This window comes from Crocodylus siamensis, chromosome 7 (assembly GCF_052110815.1).
Source record: "Crocodylus siamensis isolate JL-2025a chromosome 7, ASM5211081v1, whole genome shotgun sequence".
NCBI classification, from domain to species: domain Eukaryota; kingdom Metazoa; phylum Chordata; order Crocodylia; family Crocodylidae; genus Crocodylus; species Crocodylus siamensis.
In genome coordinates, this window is record NC_143401.1 from 46,406,468 (window position 1) to 46,424,117 (window position 17,650).

The 17,650-nt window shown below is 41.5% G+C and overlaps 1 protein-coding gene across 5 annotated transcripts in view; it reads right to left on the reverse strand.

Annotated features, from left to right (window-relative positions):
- The window catches only part of ANK3 (ankyrin 3), a 378,647-nt gene extending 371,703 nt beyond the window's left edge, over positions 1-6,944 (reverse strand). For 2 of the 5 annotated variants that reach the window (XM_090056581.1, XM_090056580.1), the window contains exon 1: positions 6,507-6,933. In XM_090056581.1, coding sequence (XP_089912707.1) covers positions 6,507-6,620 — 114 coding nt within the window. In that variant the 5' untranslated portion in view covers positions 6,621-6,933. Of the gene's footprint in view, positions 1-6,506 lie in introns of all 5 variants that reach the window. The other 3 variants (XM_090056582.1, XM_090056584.1, XM_090056583.1) reach the window with 2 other exon arrangements.
- Between the last annotated feature and the right edge of the window lie 10,706 nt (positions 6,945-17,650).

Below are 17,650 nucleotides of genomic sequence, written 5' to 3' on the forward strand. Positions count from 1 at the left end.
CCGGGGTCCAGAGCAGGGCAGCAGGAGTGCAGGGTCCCAGCCAGCAGGGCCTCTGTAGAGCCTATCTAGCTCCCCTCTATCCCTGCTGGTGCAGCTCAGCCCAGCTCCACAGACCCCTGCCAGCCCATGCACTGCACTCCTGCCACCCTGCCCTGGGCCCCACCGGCACTGGGCCCGGGACACTGGCACGGGCCCCACGCTCCAGCATGCATGCTCACTTCCATTCCTCCCACCTGCACCACCATTTTTCTCACTTCCCTACCGACTCACCAGCCACTCTGCACCACAGGGCTCCTGGCTCCATGGCCAGACCGCGGGACTCAGCAGGAGCCACCCTGGCCCTGAGGACTGGGGCAAATGCCTGTGATCTTCCCTTGCCTCCCTGCCCCCGCTTCTTATCTGAATTTCCTGCTCTCGCACAGGGAGGCACAAACAGCCCCACAGTTCTAGCTGGTGGGGACACGGGGCCGGAGAGGCCTTGCTGGTGCTGGTCCTACTGCCCCTGGCTCATGTCATCTTTGACAGGCAGCCTGGGGCAGATAAATATTAATTTTCTAAATTTTTTAGGGGCCCTGTGGGCTGGATAGAATAGCCTGACAGGCCAGATCTGGTCCATGGGCCATAATTGCTTAGCTAACCAAAATGAATGTGTTAGTGAAAATGTCTTCCCATTGTTCCAAGAGCTGCACTCAAACTCAAGCAAACAAGAACAAGGAGGAACAGCCTCAAGTTGCAGAAAGGGAAGTTTAGGTTAGATATTAGGGAGAATTTCCTTACTAGGATAGTAGTAAAACACTGGAACAGGTTACTCAGAGAGGTGGAGGTTTTTAAGACCTGGCTAGACCAGTCTTGGACTGGGATGATCTAGTTGGGGATGGTCCTGCCTTTGGATGTCTAGATGACCTTCTGAGGTCCCTTCCAACCCTGATTTTCTATAATTCTATGATTGAAACTCAAGAAAATCAGCAAACATTCAAGTCTATGTGGTTAGCATTATTTAGAAGAATTGCTGCATTTAATAAGTCACCTCCCTTCCAGCCACACCAGGTATTAAGAGGGTACCTGGTAGTCATCTACCAAATAAAGGTAGGTTTGTACCCATACCATCCACTGATGGAAGTGGTTATATCACATAGAGAGTAAGAGTCATGACTCAAATTCTCACTTAAATTAATGGGAGATTTGCAGTCAAAAGAACTAAGATTGCTAATGACCTCTCTTTGAGGATTTAGTCAGGCCTATAATAACACAAGCTTAGTGAATGGGGGGCAATGAGCCAAAAGAATCTAGCATATCCTCAGAAGATACAATCTTTGGCCATTTAATAGTATGAAATTACCACTATTTTAGCATTTTGGCTCAGGGTGTAGTTTTAATTATTATAATGTATATATATATATTCTAAAAATGTGATGCCTATTGAACCATGTCATGTTTTCATTTTGTTTCAAAATTATACTTGGTTCCTTGGCAAGACTTTTTATTTCTCCCTGTAAAGTTGGGCAAGAAAGAAAAGAGAAAGGGAGCTGGTAGAAATTGATGAAGTTTTGCAAACCTAAATAAAGCTAGACTGATATATCCCACAGGCCCACCTCACCATGGCATTTTACCAATCTTTCCACAGCTAGGGAGATCTGAAAGGCTATAAATGCTTTCGCCATCCTACCTCTACCAATAACTGCTAATGTTAGTTAAACATCAAGAATATGTGTGAATAGTTCACAGCTGTGTACAGTGACAATGGTAAGTTCTGGTTGAAGAAGTCAAGGTAAGAGGGACTGCAGAGTAAGGATAACTGTTGAATTTAATTTGTACAAGTAAAATGGAAATTCACAAAACAAAAAGTTTTTTTTCTTTGTTTAAAAGTTGGATATGGAAGTTAAAGTTGATCAAGATAACTAGCAATGCTGTGTCAGATAATCTAATCTTGACATTCTTTCAAGGGTTGTATCAAGAAAATAAATTGTTCTTGCAAGCTGAATGGGGGATGGGGGAACCCTTTTCATTATAAGAATTCAGTGCTACCAACAACATTAATTAAAAGAAAATGACTGGAAGCAAGTTTTCCTTTTAGAGCCCCCATTTCCTTTTAGAGTCTCCATTTAAATCCCATGTGAGCAAATGAATATTTTTAATGAACCCAATGAAAATATGTCCCTGCTTAAAGCCAGGCATGTACTTACTTACCTTACCTAAGCACAAGGACTAGAGCAAATGCATTGCTGCTAGCCACTCCACAAAGGGATACAATAGTCCAGTCCCTCTCTAGAGTGGCACTATATCTCCCAGAATTCTTGGTTTGGGGCAAGCCTCTTCATTAACATCAATTCAGATATCTTCCTAGAAACCCAATAGTGCCCTAAGTTATGTGTCTAGACACATTCCAATTATTCTATTTTATATTCCTCTGACAAAGTATCCCCATGTCAAAATTAAAGGCGTGAGCCAGAGCCCTCTGAAGTCTCTGGAAACACTATAATTAAGCTGAACAGGCATTAAACAAGACCCTAAAATTTAGATTTACTTTTTCTTTTCAACAGGTCAATTGGTTATGTTCCTAGACCTGTTAGACTAGTAACTTCATAGTTGAGTCTTGGCTTTGATTTTATAAATCCACATACATGAAGATCCTACTGCTGTCAACCACAAACATTCAAGAATCATGAGTCACACTTTAATATAATGTTAGATGTTTTAAAATAATAAATGTGTGGGTCTTTATTTGTTTTCTGATTATTGAGCATTTAGGATGGCTTTGGTCATCTTTCAGACCCATGTGGGACTTGTTTACATAAAAGCATACAAGGTACACCAGTTTCATTTCAACCTTTTTAAAATCACTATGGTTAAACTAATGGAAACTCCTGTACGGTCACTCTCATAAGAATTTAAGAGTGACTGGCTGCAGTTTCCCTAAACCTGTTTCCAATCAACGTAAGCTAAAATGAAAAAAAAACACTTTCACTTAAATGTATCCAGGCAGAGGTTTGTACCAGTCAGTGTACTGGAGTAAATGTATAGCTTAGCTCTCCAATGCAACTTTCCTAGCTTGTGAGGGTACTTTAAGTAACATCAAATATCATGAAACTCATAATAAAATTGCCAAAATTCACAACACTTTGATCCTGTATGTTTCCTGCTCCACAAGTCTGCTGCAGTAGAGGATGTGATGGCAACAGTTTATTATAATATACCACAATTGGCAGTACTAGTACTTTGAGTACTCACATTACTCTGAGTTCTGGTGGAACCAACTAGTTCTAAAGCATGACATACTAATGAAAACCACTGGGTTGAATATTGTATACAGCAAGGTTTACTTTGCTTCAAAAGAAAAACAGTACAACTTGCTTTAAAAAAAAGAAAAAGAAAGATTTCTGCCTTTGAGAGTCACTGGCACAAAGTGAGTATTTAGATCTCCCTAGATATTGGCATATGGGAAACTATTTCTATTTTTCATAACCAGAATTATGCATTACCTAGGGAACCTTCTCCAAAGTCAAAAAAGGGTTATATAATTGAGGTAATACTTATTCTTAAAAGATGTTTCCTTTTTTTTCTCCATTAGTTATATTGTTTAGAAATGTAATCTGCCCCTGAACATGAATAGACTCTTCCAGCTTAAGAAAGTGAAGACACCACACACAGCTATCCAAAACCCAGACACTGTACAGCCATGGCAGAATCTAGCTTTAAGTTTTAGAAAACACTTCAACAGTCTAAATAGTAAAGTATGTACAGAATAGGTCAAGAGATGCATGTCTCCCACTCTCTGGCTCCATGCCTTTATCTTGCTGAAGCATGTGTAAGACAGTGCAGATTAAAGTCTGAATCTCCAGAAGTACCCACACTTTATGCGAGTGGGCCAGTACCCCAATGCACAAACAAAGGTTAACTTAACCTGCCTAAACCAGACGCATGTAGATGTGCACTAGCAACTTGGAAGAACTGGTCCTAGGGCTTAACTGATAGGATATTAGATGTTATTTTTTCTAACACCTTTTTAGAAAAGATTCTAACAAAAATGTTATTACATGGTGAAGTGCCAAATAATTCTAAAGCTGCGATTTTTTTTCCTCCAACTACAATCCCCAAGTTAGACATGAAGCTGTATCAGCATGACCAAGGAGTGCTTGTTCTCCCACAGACCTGACTTTCAAACCATCACATGCCTCAATCTCCTCATTGTATAAATTACCCAGATACATTAGCACTCACTGCTGTTTCAATGCATTTGGAAGACCCTAGAGGATATTTTTGTATACTGCTCAAGTAAAGGGTTAGCCTTGTGCAGTATCTTGTGACCAATATAAAGAAATTCAGTATTGTTTGCTTGTAGGTGGAGCAGAGGGACAAGAAGTGATTCACAACTCAATGTGGAAATATTGGGAAAAAATGTTTTCTAATACCCACCAAGTACAAAATGTCAAACAAGCAGAATCAAACAGTTTATGCCCTGGGTAAAGAATAGGCAGAATGATATCTTTGTCACCGAGACCAGTGATTGAACAATATGGACGTAAACATAAAAAGAGGGAGTTTAAGTGAAAACAGTTACTGATTTTATTCTCCCAATACCTCAGTATGTCTTGAATCTGCCCAGTCCTGTAAGATACTGGAAAGAAAGGATAGTAAATTAACTACTGATCTCCAGCCTGTTAAATAAGCCATTGCTGGTGTGCAATCTTGATGTTCTAACCTACTGTAACGAAATGACATAAATGTATAGATTTTTCAATATTTTATGACAGCTAGGTTGATATTTATCCATGTTCTCCCAGTTGCAAAGAGATTTCCTTTCTATGACATTGTGTTGTATAAACATTAAAGCATTTTGTCCACAAAGCAATTGTCTCAGATCACTGACTGAAGAGTTTCTTATTACCATATCCCTTCCATATTTTGCTAGTAAGTAAATATGAATGAATAATGGCACATGAAGATAGCATATATGTGGTTATGTATGCTTTTGTAAAACTTAAGCCTATTAAGGATAACAATAGCTCCCTACATTATGAACAGAATTAATTGTGAGCCTAACTCACAACTCAGATGTAAATATATACTGACAGGCCAGCTTCTCAAATTTGTGTTGCTCTAGTCATTTTAAGCTGAAAAAATCCTGATAGCTATAATGTTATAGACCTACATACAACCATAGAATCAGACAAAAAATATTACAAATTCAGACCAATTTTGAGGTGAAAGACCTTGAAAATCTGCCCCAATGCAATATTTTAATTCTGTGCCTTCATTTATACCACAAAAATGTTAAGGAGATCTTCACATATACACTAGAATGGAAAAAATATCTATAGTTAACATGCTGCAGTACACTCGCTGCAGCCATCTAAGCACAGCCTCTTAATGTGTTCACTGGAACAGAAGGCAGTGGGTTTCTCAGTGTTTTACATTATATTTAAAACTGCCATTACAGAAGAAAGAAGGGGGAAAAGCAAGAAAATGTTGACTATCACTCAAGCAAAAGATACACGTATGTTAAAGGAAATTTACATGTCATAAGGAAGCACATACACCACTGCTCTGAGTGTACTAAGCAGATCTATCCCTTAGGGAATTTCACAAAGACACATAGAAATGTTTTATAATCAGAATTCTGGGTCCAGACCATGAGCTCTGGGCATTTTTTTTTTAATTAATTTCAGCTGATGACTGAGAAACCACTGTAGGGCCTTATCCATGTGGACTGGTATATAAAGTGTCATTTTTACGGGCATATCCACAAAACACTCAGAAGCATCTTTACCTGTCATCTATCAACTATTTTGTTTTATACCTTGAGAAAAATACTAAGGAACCACTACTAGATTCAAGTCCTAACTGAGCAAAGATTAGGAAATGTACTGAATTTTTTGGGTCTCAATGTGTCATTGGGATTTCTGTATCCAGGATAATTATACAACAGAGAAAAACAAGGCTCCATCATCTCACATGTTATGATAACAAAAGAAAGTTGCTAATCCAAAATTATTATGGTTTGATTTTGCAACATAATTTGCCTTTAGGAAAAAAGGTAACCAATGAAACATTCTTTTTCTGTGACTATTCCAAAAATGGATGTTTTAAGAGCCAAGCATGTGACAGAGTCCCAACACAAAGAAAATCTGCCTTCACACATGTTCACATCAAGCACAAACATGTAGCCTATTATTCATAGCCTAGCAATGTTATGCATTTAATCTTTAAGTTGCTACTATAAACTATTTTTAACTCACTTATGGCAGGCTGGCGTATCATGATAATGTGACTGATTTATATGCAAAATGAACGCACACCTTCTGCATCATCACTGCAATCAACGAACATCTGATTAAAAATTCAATTGCACTGCAAACCCCCCAGTTGTGGTTTGCAGTGCTTTTTACAGTCTTAACGAATTTCTCATATAGCTGCCAAGTTACACACATTAATGATCCGTGATAGTTCATCTGCAAGAAAATTAAAACAATAGAATCCATAAAAGAATTTGGTACAAATCTAGATACCTTTTTTTTCCGATCCCTTGATCTTTTCCTGTGTTTTCTTTTTTTCTCAGTTTCTTCATCAGCATTAATTTCTAAATCCCTGTTTTTCTTTATCTGTGATGCTGCATGAGCCATAATGCATTAAAAATCCTTTACAACAATGCTTCCTTGTAAAAGGTGATATCCTCAGGCACCTTTAACCAGCCCTTACAGCAGTGTTCCAGTGACTGGAAGGAAATGTCTGAGCAAAGCCAAGAACACATTCAGAATTCAAAGATCTTGTGGAAGCTAGCAATCACTACAAAACTGCATGACTGCGGATTTCTTCTTGTACCTTTCTGTACCTGAGCCTTTATAAAACAGTGCAGCCATCGTAATGCATTTAATGTAATGAAAAAGACAGCTGGGACAGAGAAAGCTGTGTTATGGCTGTATCCCCTGCCACCAGCTGGAAGTGTCTAACTGATTCCACTGAAGGGGGAATTCTGAAAAGAAGGGTTTTATATTAAAAAAAAATACTGAACAACAACATATGCTGCATCACTTTTTTTTCACTGATCCTTAAGTCTGTTTTTAAAACCTATCTGAAAAAAAGGAAGTTTATGATTTATACTACCCAGCTGGTTTTATATGGTAAGTCTCTTAACCTATAATGAAATGGAGCAGCTCCCACTTTTGGGTAACTGCTGATGGTGACAAAAAAAGAATATAATAAAAATTTCATTTTACCATGGAGACCCTGACTGCATTATGCTGAAAACAATGCATGCATTGCCATATCTTAACAGAATGTCCTTTATGCTGATTTTTTCAATTCCATTGATATTTAGTAGAAAGGATTACAGAAAGCCCTGCTGTCGTCTTCTTTTTTTTTAAACATGCTTATTACAACACATCATACAGAAAGATGTGATCATGCTGCTGTGTGAAACAGACATTTAATTCATACATTTTCTGGCACTGTTCTCTTACATAGTCTCAGAAAAGGGGGAATCTGTGCTGCAAACACTATTTCCATGTCTTCAGAAATATATTTTTAGGCTTTTATGTCAAAGCCTGCTTCAATCACCTTACTATTTTTGCCACCTCAATGACTGCAGCTTTTGAATATTCATTACAGGAGGTAAAATAACAGTCATGTTACAGGCCTGCAGGAGGATCTTTTACTAGTATGTACACAGAATGAGGTATCTAGTAAATAAGGAACCATTTTTTCCCTACATAAATGTGAACAACCAGTAGCTTGCCTAGAAATTGCTGTTTTTAACTTCTAACTGCAGGTAGTGAGCCTAATGAATGACAGCACTTTAAGGCAGAGACTAATTCCTTAAAGAAATTAAGCCAGGAATTAAATGCCTTAGCAACTAAAAATGGTAGATTTCAGATGACACTGAAATTTTATTTGTATGGGGAAAATAGTATTAATTAGAAAAGTAAAACTGCATTTGAGTATCAGAGCAATCAGCCAGATGACTATTGAATCTTCAAAGCATAATGTACAAGCTACAGGGGTCACATGAGGTTCTGTATTTTCTTCTCTGGAACTACAGATATGCTATATAGAACCCCGATTTTGAGTTTCACTGAAAGGTAAGTATGAGGCTTGGCTAAAGGAAAATAATCTTTCTAGATTCTTAAATCTGAAAAATAAAGAGTTAAATCAGCAACTTGCTATATTATCTCAAAAGCCAGAAAATGGACTTGTGCTTGGTTGCTATTCAGGTTCTAATTAATTTAACAGTAAAACTGTGTACTCAAGGCTGTGATATGCAGTGGTTTTCATGAGCAGATGCAGAAGGATACAGAGCTCATTTACAAGGCCCCTCACTCTAGAAAGGACCTTTTTTACATATTTAAACAAATCACAAAATGGTCCTCTGTCCATACCTGCAAAAGCCAACAACTCCTCTGAAAGCCAAAACCTGCACTGCACTTCACATGACTACATACCAATAATTATTCCTTAACGGCTGGCAAGATTCACATCAAGTTATTCTTGAGGGTTTACATCTTTAAGTATTGTTTTTGCACCAGGAATGTTTGCTCCTCATTTGACCATGAGCTGTAAGCCTTCCAAAAATCCGTTCCTATTTTGAAATGCCTAAAATCATAGCTGGTAAAGCTGACAGCTTATTGTCCATTAGCTTCAGCATTCATGCACCAGAGAATGGAAGAGCATGAGGAACATAGCTCCGCCAAAGTACACGATGGAGGGTGAAGGCTATTTTGTTTCTTTCTGAAGACTTTTTTGTCTTCTAAATTCAAACTCTCTACTTCAGATGATGTACACTAGAGTTTGCCAATCTGTTAGAGGCAACAGGATGAATTAACAGAGCATGACCCAAAGGCAGGCCACCACTTCAGCCCTGACCACAGTCACCACCTCCCCCACCACTGAATTGCTGCCAACTCTTTGTTACCAATATCCCCTCTTGCTGCTTTTCCACTGATTCTGTGGCCAATCTGCTGACTGCCAATTGCCACCAATGGCCTGGCCTTGCAGGATAAAATAAATAAACAAATCACTTTGCAGGCTGAATCTAGTCCGTGGGCCATAGGTTGCTGGAGGTTCTGTCCTGGGCTAAAGACAGAAATTACACACAAAAAAACTTAAGGGACCAGAAACCAGTTTAAACCTTTAACAGAATAGAAGTTCAGTGTACATAAACTACTTTCAAAATGGCTGAAACTGGTTTAAGATAAACCTGGTTGAATGTAGTATCAGATTTAACTGATTTAGGTCAAACCGGTTTATGGAACTTCTGTCTCAGATCCCTTCCTGGTTTAAGTTAACTCAGTCCCCCAACATCCCAGGATGCTTTGCAGCCCTGGGCTGGGCTGTACTGTTTGCTCCAGTGGAGCAGGGTTGGCCCCACCTCTCTCCTCCCTAGCCAGATCACTATCACTGCTCCTGCTGGCTGGGAACACCGTCCGGGTGGGAAACCCTGCTTTGGAGTGCTGGTAGCCTGAGGGGGAAGAGGAGGGGGGTGTTAATCCCCTTCTCTGTCCCCTCACCCACTGGCATGGGACCCCAGCAGGGCCTTCCTGGCATGGGGGAAGCAGCCCTTGCCAGGCATCCCCAGCCCACCCAGCCCAGGTGACTGCTTAAGCAGCAAGAGTGGGTCAGGGAGGAGAGGGGCATGGTGCTGCAGCTTCTTGGATTCTTCTTTCACTGTCTTTAAGAGCTCTTCCTTTTGTTATATCACTTTAGTTAAAGGTTTGCATGTCAATAGTAACCCTTCCAGAGCGATTTATTTCTTCATTCTTTTATTCACCCACGGTTTATGCCCAGAGACAATCTGAGAGGACCAGTGATCATAAAATTGTACAAATGCATCTGGTCCACAGAATATATCCTTACTCCAAAAACGTGGAGCTGTTTTTCTTATCACCTACTTTTCTAGTTCCAATAGCTGTTTTCTCACCAAGCCTGGTATATCAAGTCAATCCAAAAAGGGGAAGAGCTCCTGAATTCTAGCTTAATCTGTGTTCCCTCCCTTGCAAAACTAGTCTGGCAAGTTTAAGTGACTGAGCCCCCAAGCCCCTGGAGCAGATGTCGCAATCCTCAACACCTGTAAGTTCAAGCAGCTTCCAATTTCAAAGTCCAGCATTCAGCGAAATGTCCAAGTGCCAAGAGACAATAAAGTCTCTTATCCCAAGCAAATTCAGTAGTGCCCACCCAGGGAAAGGTGAGGCTCAAGCACTTCTGGAGCAAGCGGGGGTGGGGGGACTGGGGATGCCTGGCAAGGGCTGCTGCCCCCCTCCTCCTCCAGGCATACCCCAAGCTGGGGACCATGCAGGCCACAGTGGAGGTTTAAACCCCTCCCCAATCACACTCAGCCTGCCGGGGCCTGGCCACAACCCCCTCAGCTCAGCTTCCCTCCAGCCTTCCACCCACTGCAGAAGAGAATAGAGGGCTTGCTTTAGTGCACCCCCCTACCCACAGCTTCTAGCCTGAGCCACTGCAGGCATGTGGCTGCCTTTCTGGAATCAAAAGTGTATGTGTGTTCATTTGCTTCTTGGTTCAATCTACACTAACCTGCAAAGATTGGATCGATTCAGGCTCAGGCTTTTTGAATGTCTGTACTTAGCCCTGATGTACGCAATGGGCAAGGTTCACTTTGATGGAGCTAGAATTTTTTCCCCATGTGCAACTCAAGGTCAGCAAACAATAAACAGTTTTGAATGTCTGGGGATTCAGGAGAGAGTTAAAGAATCAAACATCTTTGGGATGTAGAAAATGATACAGATAGCACACTGTAGTAGCAAGGTCATGTTCCTTCTCATAATTTCTAAGACCTTAAAGACATTCCACTTGCCTTTTTTGGATTAAGAACACAAAAGTTTATTTTAATTGTTTATAAGACTTTCTTTTCCTGCAGTGGCTAAGAGGGTTACTGACCTGTGAGACATTAAGCAGACACTTATTTTATTTGTGCCAACCACTGAGTAACTGTAAGTTTGACTAATGGGCCAAAATTTGACTTTGATTTTACTAGGAGCTACATATGTACATCCAAAGGCAAAGTATGGCCCCAAAGATCTGGCTCCTACTGCAACAGGCTCCATCATGCAACTATGTTTAGGTTAAAAATTCATTGAGAGAACTAACAAATTTTCAGTCGCATAGCAAGCAACAGAGTAATAATGACAGGCATATTAAGGCAAAATACTTGAATTCCAGCCCAGTGGTCTGATGAGAGTCAATGAAACAGTGACTCAGTGAGAAGCCAAGAGTCATATATCAGGGTTGGCATCCAACAGGATGTATTAGAGAGAGGGACTGAGAAAAAAGTAGGTCTGAGAAGCTGAGGAAGGAAAATCTAAGAGACTGTGGAGACAGGGGAATGCCTTGGCAAGCAAGGAAAGGTAACCTTGCATTTAAAGGAAAGAGCAGTCACCCAAGGGTTCAGGTTCTGACTCTGACACAGTTTTCCTGGGATTTTTGGCAAGTCCATCTCTCTGGGCTGCTGTTCTTCTGTAAAATGAAGTCAACTATATTTCCCCATGTGTCAGAGAAAAGTCTGCTTATCTGGAAAACATTTTGATACTGGGTAGGCAATGTTTTCCTGCCTGAGGCCAGAGCTTGTGATCCAGCACCCTCCACAGGCTCTTTGCCCCCAGAGAGCTCAAACTAGCTAAGCTTACACTTACCACAGGTATCCATCCAGTCCATCTACAGCAAGGATTAGCACAAACAGGCACAAGCTGGGCTGCACCATGCCCCAACCCCCCTGGGGCTCTTCCAGTCCCCACTTACCCCTTCTTGTGCTGGAATGGTGCTGGAAGCACCCAAAACCAGCTGCCTGCAGTCACTGGATCAGAGAGAGGGGTAGAAGATGGACCAGGGAGAGTAGTAAGAGATAAACTAATGGGATGCTTAGAAGCCATAACAGCTGCAGCTGGGGTGAGTGGAGACAGGCGGAGCCTCAGGGGTTTGGGGCATGGTGCAGCCCAGCTGCTACAGGCAGCTGGTGCGGGCCACTCCAGGGAGCCTTGCAGCCAGGCCTGGGATGAATGGGGACTGGCAGAGCCCGGGAAGGTTCGGGGCACAGTGCAGTCCAGCTGCTACAGACAGCTGGAGTCAGACACTCCTGGGGCTGCTCCAGTACAGGCTGGGGTGAGTGGAGACGCACTGATACTTCCCTCCGCTTTGCTCCCTGCTGCAACCCTGGGAGCGGCCAACAGGCTGCGCAGTGCCTCTCCCCCAATCCCTTCTCTAGTCCCAGCCTTACTCCTGCCTCCCCTCACCACCACAGGAACATATTATTATTTTCCCTGATTTAAACCTAGTTTTTTCTTTTCTTCCTTTTATCCCAATTTCACCCCAGTTTTTATGTTTGGAAAATAAACCCTGAAAAATTCCCAAATTTTTAAAAAAAATAAAAACTGAAAAAGGAGAACACTAAGTATGCTCAATGTCACAAAGAACAAAGACTGGAGGGTTTTTTAACCTTAAGTTTTACCCTCCTCTCATTTCAGAAGTCCTTGAGTCATGGCTTGCTGGCTCTTGCTCCATTTGAGGCCCCAAGATTACAGAATATTATATCACTGTTACCCATACTATTCTTCCAGAGAACAGAAGAAGCTTACTGAGAAGTGGGAAGATTGAACAGACACAACCTATACAACAGAATAAAATAATGATAAAACTTCCTTCAACTCCAATATAACCTGTGCCTAATTTAGTTGACTTCTATTTCAATAATGATGCTACTAGTATACAGTATTATGGGACACCACAAAAGAAGAATAAGAAAACCATCACTTCAGAAGACGTGAAACTGGTGGACAACAGAGGAAACAAAGTATTTTTATTGTAATAACAATTACACTTTTACTCTAAGGACATCCTGCATTACTTCATAAAATGAATGGAAGTTCCCAAATCCAACTTATGTCATGTAAAATTTAAATGTGGAACATGTAGTGGAGTATATAATCCACACACAGAGGATGGATATACTAGATAAATCTCACTAGTTTATAGAAAAAAGGGGAATGAAAGTGATATGAAGATGCCAGTACTTCTCCATGGTATAAGGAGAATTTTCTGCACATGCAAATCAAGGAATACTAGGTGCGTGTTTCCAACCTATAAGTATAGGTGAACTAGAAGATGGAACGTAGTTGGGTTTGTAGCTTATAGATGGTAAATGACAACAGAAATATATATGATGCAAGAAACATGAGAAAGGTAAGAGTACATGTTTAAGAAAAACATACACCAGAAGAAGTAAGAAAGTTTTTGATCTACAGACTGATGGTGAGCAATGACAGATACACCCTGGGGAATTACAAAATTTTGAACATAAAACGTATGACTACACTTAGTTGCATATCATTTTGCATAATTTATCCTGGGCAAATACTGTGCCTCCACTTCAGTGGCGCTCTTGCCACTCCAGCTGGGAGCCTCATAGGAAGGCACTGAGCAGTGACATGTGACTAGATAGCTGGTGAGTGGAAAGGGGACCACCTGCCTGCAAGAGGAGGAGATGGGTTGTGGGGTATGTAGGTGGATGTGGGGCTTGTTGGTCCCCTGACCACATGCCCCCCTTTCCCACCATGGTAAATAGGTCCTGCAGCTTGCAGCAGCTGACAGTGGGCCCTCAGAGCACTCATGGCCATGGCAGACAGAGTCCCTGGTGACACATGGCTCCGCCTGAGTCTTGGGGACTACACATAATGGCACATAGCTGGCCTGGCTGGCCTACTGGCACACATCTTCATCTCAGACGAGTCTGGCTCCACACCAACATGTGGGGTTGCAGCACTGAATGCTGGAAGCCCCATGTGGAGGCACGGAGCCCACCTGACCTGATGGCACATGGTTCCCACCTGCAATGCAGAGAACCTCACCTGCTGGCATGGAGCCAGCCTGGTTTGGTTCGAAGGCACGTGACAGTGAGCCAGGCTGGGCCAGCTGCATGCCACCACATGCAGTCCCCAGGATGTAGTGCATAATTTTGTATTTTTTTGCACATCATTCCCTGGGACATAGACAGAGGAGTTGACATGCTTGTTGAGTGGCCAAAACACCACCCAATTTCACTAGCAAAACAAAGAGGTGTTATTTACCCTGGCAGCAGCGAACCGCAGGTCACTGTTCCTGCAGTGCACATTGCTGCGACTTCTCTACCTCCCTGCTGCCAAAGACAAAGTGGCTGCAAAGAAACTGGCATGACACAAGCTGATTTTGATAATTTTCCCTAAGTATTTTTTTATTTCTGATTTCATGTGTCAGTATAATGGAGGGTTAAATAAAGTTTAATAAACAAACTTCTGTCTATGAAAACTGAACTAAGATGAGTGACCCTCAAAGAAATGTTTTCTTTTTCTTTCAGAGAGAGATCTGGGTCATTGAATCAGTAACCAAAAACCATAAAATTGTCCAAACTGTACACTGCTTCCCAACTGGTGAAACTGAAATTTTAATAAACAAATTTAACCACCAGCGCTCTGCTGTAACTGCTCTACCATGATCACACACAATGCAAGCTAACTCAAGCCACCATCCCATACGGTCACATGGGTCATACAGACCCAGGTGGATTTCCTTCAGAATTATCACAGCTGAACTGTGTAAAATTATCAGTAATCCAAACCAATGACCAATTCAATGAGTGTTGTTCTATGCTTGTCACAGATGGAAGTCTTCTGATGCCTTAAAAATAAAAGAGAATAGCAGACATAAACACTAGGGCTGTGCGAGGCTTCGAACAGATCTTCGGATCTGGAGACACTTTGGATACTTCAGGATTCAAAGCAGCACATCCGAGTCAAAGCGCTGGCTTCATTAGGCTTCCCAAAGCAGTTCTGAGCTACCAAAGAGCTTCAGAGCCACCTCGGAGCCGCCTGGGAGATCCGGCCACAGGGTATAATGGGGAAACAATAACATATCTATAACTTTGTTGTTTTTTGTCCGATTTGGATGAAATCTTCCAGTGTGATAGACTCTGCAGAGAGAATGAAGCCTGATAAGATTCAAGAAGATTGGTGAAGGGGTTTGGGGGGAGCAGCACCCCAAATTCTTAAAAGCAAAACTCATGTCACATCTGGGCATTACAACATAGTGGGATGAAAACTGCAGGGGTGGTAGCTCTTACTGAGGCCACAAAGCCTGCCAAGTTTCAAGAAGATTGGTGCAGGGGGTTGGGGGGGAAAAGCCCCTCAAACTGCAGACAAGCAAAACTTGTGCCATTGGTGCTTGTGGGACTTTCTCTGTCTTGGGGCATGGGAGACACTACTGCAAACCTGGCTGCTAAGCTACTGTGTTACCAGTTACCAATCAATCAATTATGATTCACTCAGGGACCAGGGACTCAGGATCAGCTCAATACATAGGACCTAGTTACTACATAATGACCTAACAAGCATCAATTAGCACCTACAAAACCAGGCTAAGGAGAGGAAAGAATCAATACAGATAATCAACTGCCCCAAGACAGAGAAAGTCTTGGCACAAGCTTTGCCTGTCACCAGTCAGAGGTGCAGGGCCCCAGAACTCCTGCACCAATCTCTTCAACAGCTGGCAGGCGTTGTGGCCTCTGCAGGGGCCACCATCCCTGCAGCTGTCACCCCGCTGCACCTTAACACATGCAGTGTGACCCATGGCACGAGTTTTGCTTGTCCGCAGCTTGAGGTACAGTTCCCCCCAAACCCCTATACTGATCTCCTTGAAACTTGGGAGGCTTTGTGGCCTCAGTAAGAGCTACCAGCCCTGTAGTTTTGACCTCCCTGTGTTGTAACACAGAGCCGTGACATGAGTTTGGCTTTCACGAATTTGGGGTACAGTTCCCCCCAAACCCCTACACCAATCTTCTTTAAATTTGGCAAGTTTCATGCTCTCAGCAGAGGCTACCATCCCTGTAAGTTTCATCAAAATCAGATGTAAAACAACAAAGTTATAGATATTTCACTGATTCCCCCTTATACCCTATGGCCAGATCTCCAAGGAGGCTCCAAAGCTTCAGAGCCGCTTTGGCCAAATTGACACGGAAACCCAGTCTGGAGCTCTGGATCGGATTGCAGCCACCCAAAGCGGCTGGATCTGAAGCCGGATCGGATCACTGCCGACTCGTGCAGGCCTAGTAAACACCCCTGGAGTATTTCCAGTTAGCTAGTGTCAAGTCCATGTCTGCTCTCCCTATTTGGAATGTTTAGTAGCCTAGTAATAATAAGTGCTAAATAAAAAGCAGTATGTTGCAGGAGAATCATGATACCTGCAACAGGATCAATAAGTGAATCTGCTAAAGTAAATGGAACTGCCAAACAAAGATTGGGATGGAAGCCAAAAGTCAAAAACAGATGCAACACCTGGCCTATTTTTAACAAGGCACATTTGAGTCAACCTTGATTGTTGTGAGCTTGCACATGCTATAAATATACAAATTATATTAAAAGAAGCAGACTCGTTAACATTTTGAATAAAAAAATCACTAACTGCAAATGAAATGTTCTTTTATTTCATTTGCAGTTAGTGATTTTTTTATTCAAAACTTTAATGAGTCTGCTTCTTTTAAAATAAGTGTCATGCTGCTGGACATTTTAAAACTTTTAGTAACATGGGTTCCAAAATGAACTGGAGCATATTATTATTATTATTTTATTCAAAACTTAAATGAGCAGACCAGGGCAGGGTAGGGACTCACGCTAATGTTTTGGCTGTGTGTTAGGAGTTAGAAAGCTCCCTGGAGTTAGGAAGACCTTGAGACCTAATATACTTTTCCTTATAGCGTATAAACAACATATAGTCATGAAAAAGGAGCGTCAATAATTTTTTGAAATAAAATGGAACTTGATATATTTATGGATGGGATTATAGGACATGATTGTTTATAGACTGTGCTTATATCAATGACCCAAGAGATGTCTTCTATGTCCTGTGTTACTGTGTTATACCTTCAGCACCCAAGAGCAATTTACACTAAACTCTTCTATCTAGAAATGAAGGACTGCAGAACACACACAGGCAACAGATGATCAGAGTGGCCAGTCTCAGACAGACAAGCTGTGCTGAGGGTTTCCAGTGCTTGCTGGTGCTTCAGCTTCTTAGAGGTAAAATGTATCTCTCTCTCTCGACATTTTTCTTGAAGCCTGATAGAGCAGAAATACACAAATGGCACAAAAGTTCAAAATGCTATCTTGAATTTATGTGAGCACTCTGATATTTTGCATTTGTATTTCTGTGAAATGCTTTTGTGTCCAAAGCATGGCACTGAAACCAGTCATCTTGATGAGAATGAAATCAGATACCCCAGAGAGAAGAACGAGGGACGTTAACCATTTGATGAAGGCTGCAGCAAAAATTGTGCTTTGTTTTTTTCTCCCAGAGCTGGATGCTGGACCTGGGCTTTCCAGTGTATACACAGTGACATATTTGGGAAGTTTACCCTGGTTCAGGGTGGCAAAATTCTACTCTAATTATTGCTACCATGGAAGCCATCAAATCAAAGCTAAAATACATCACTTAGTAAAGACCCCCATCCTAATGAAATTGAAACACTTGCTGAAGATACTTTAAAACATATTTGAAATAGAATATGAATAAAAAGCATAGACCTATGTAGAGTAAGAGAATTGCTTAATTAAACTTCTCATTTATTCATTATTCCTTCTCCTGAGTTCAAAGGGCCATCTTTGTTACGTTCCCAAGGGCTCCT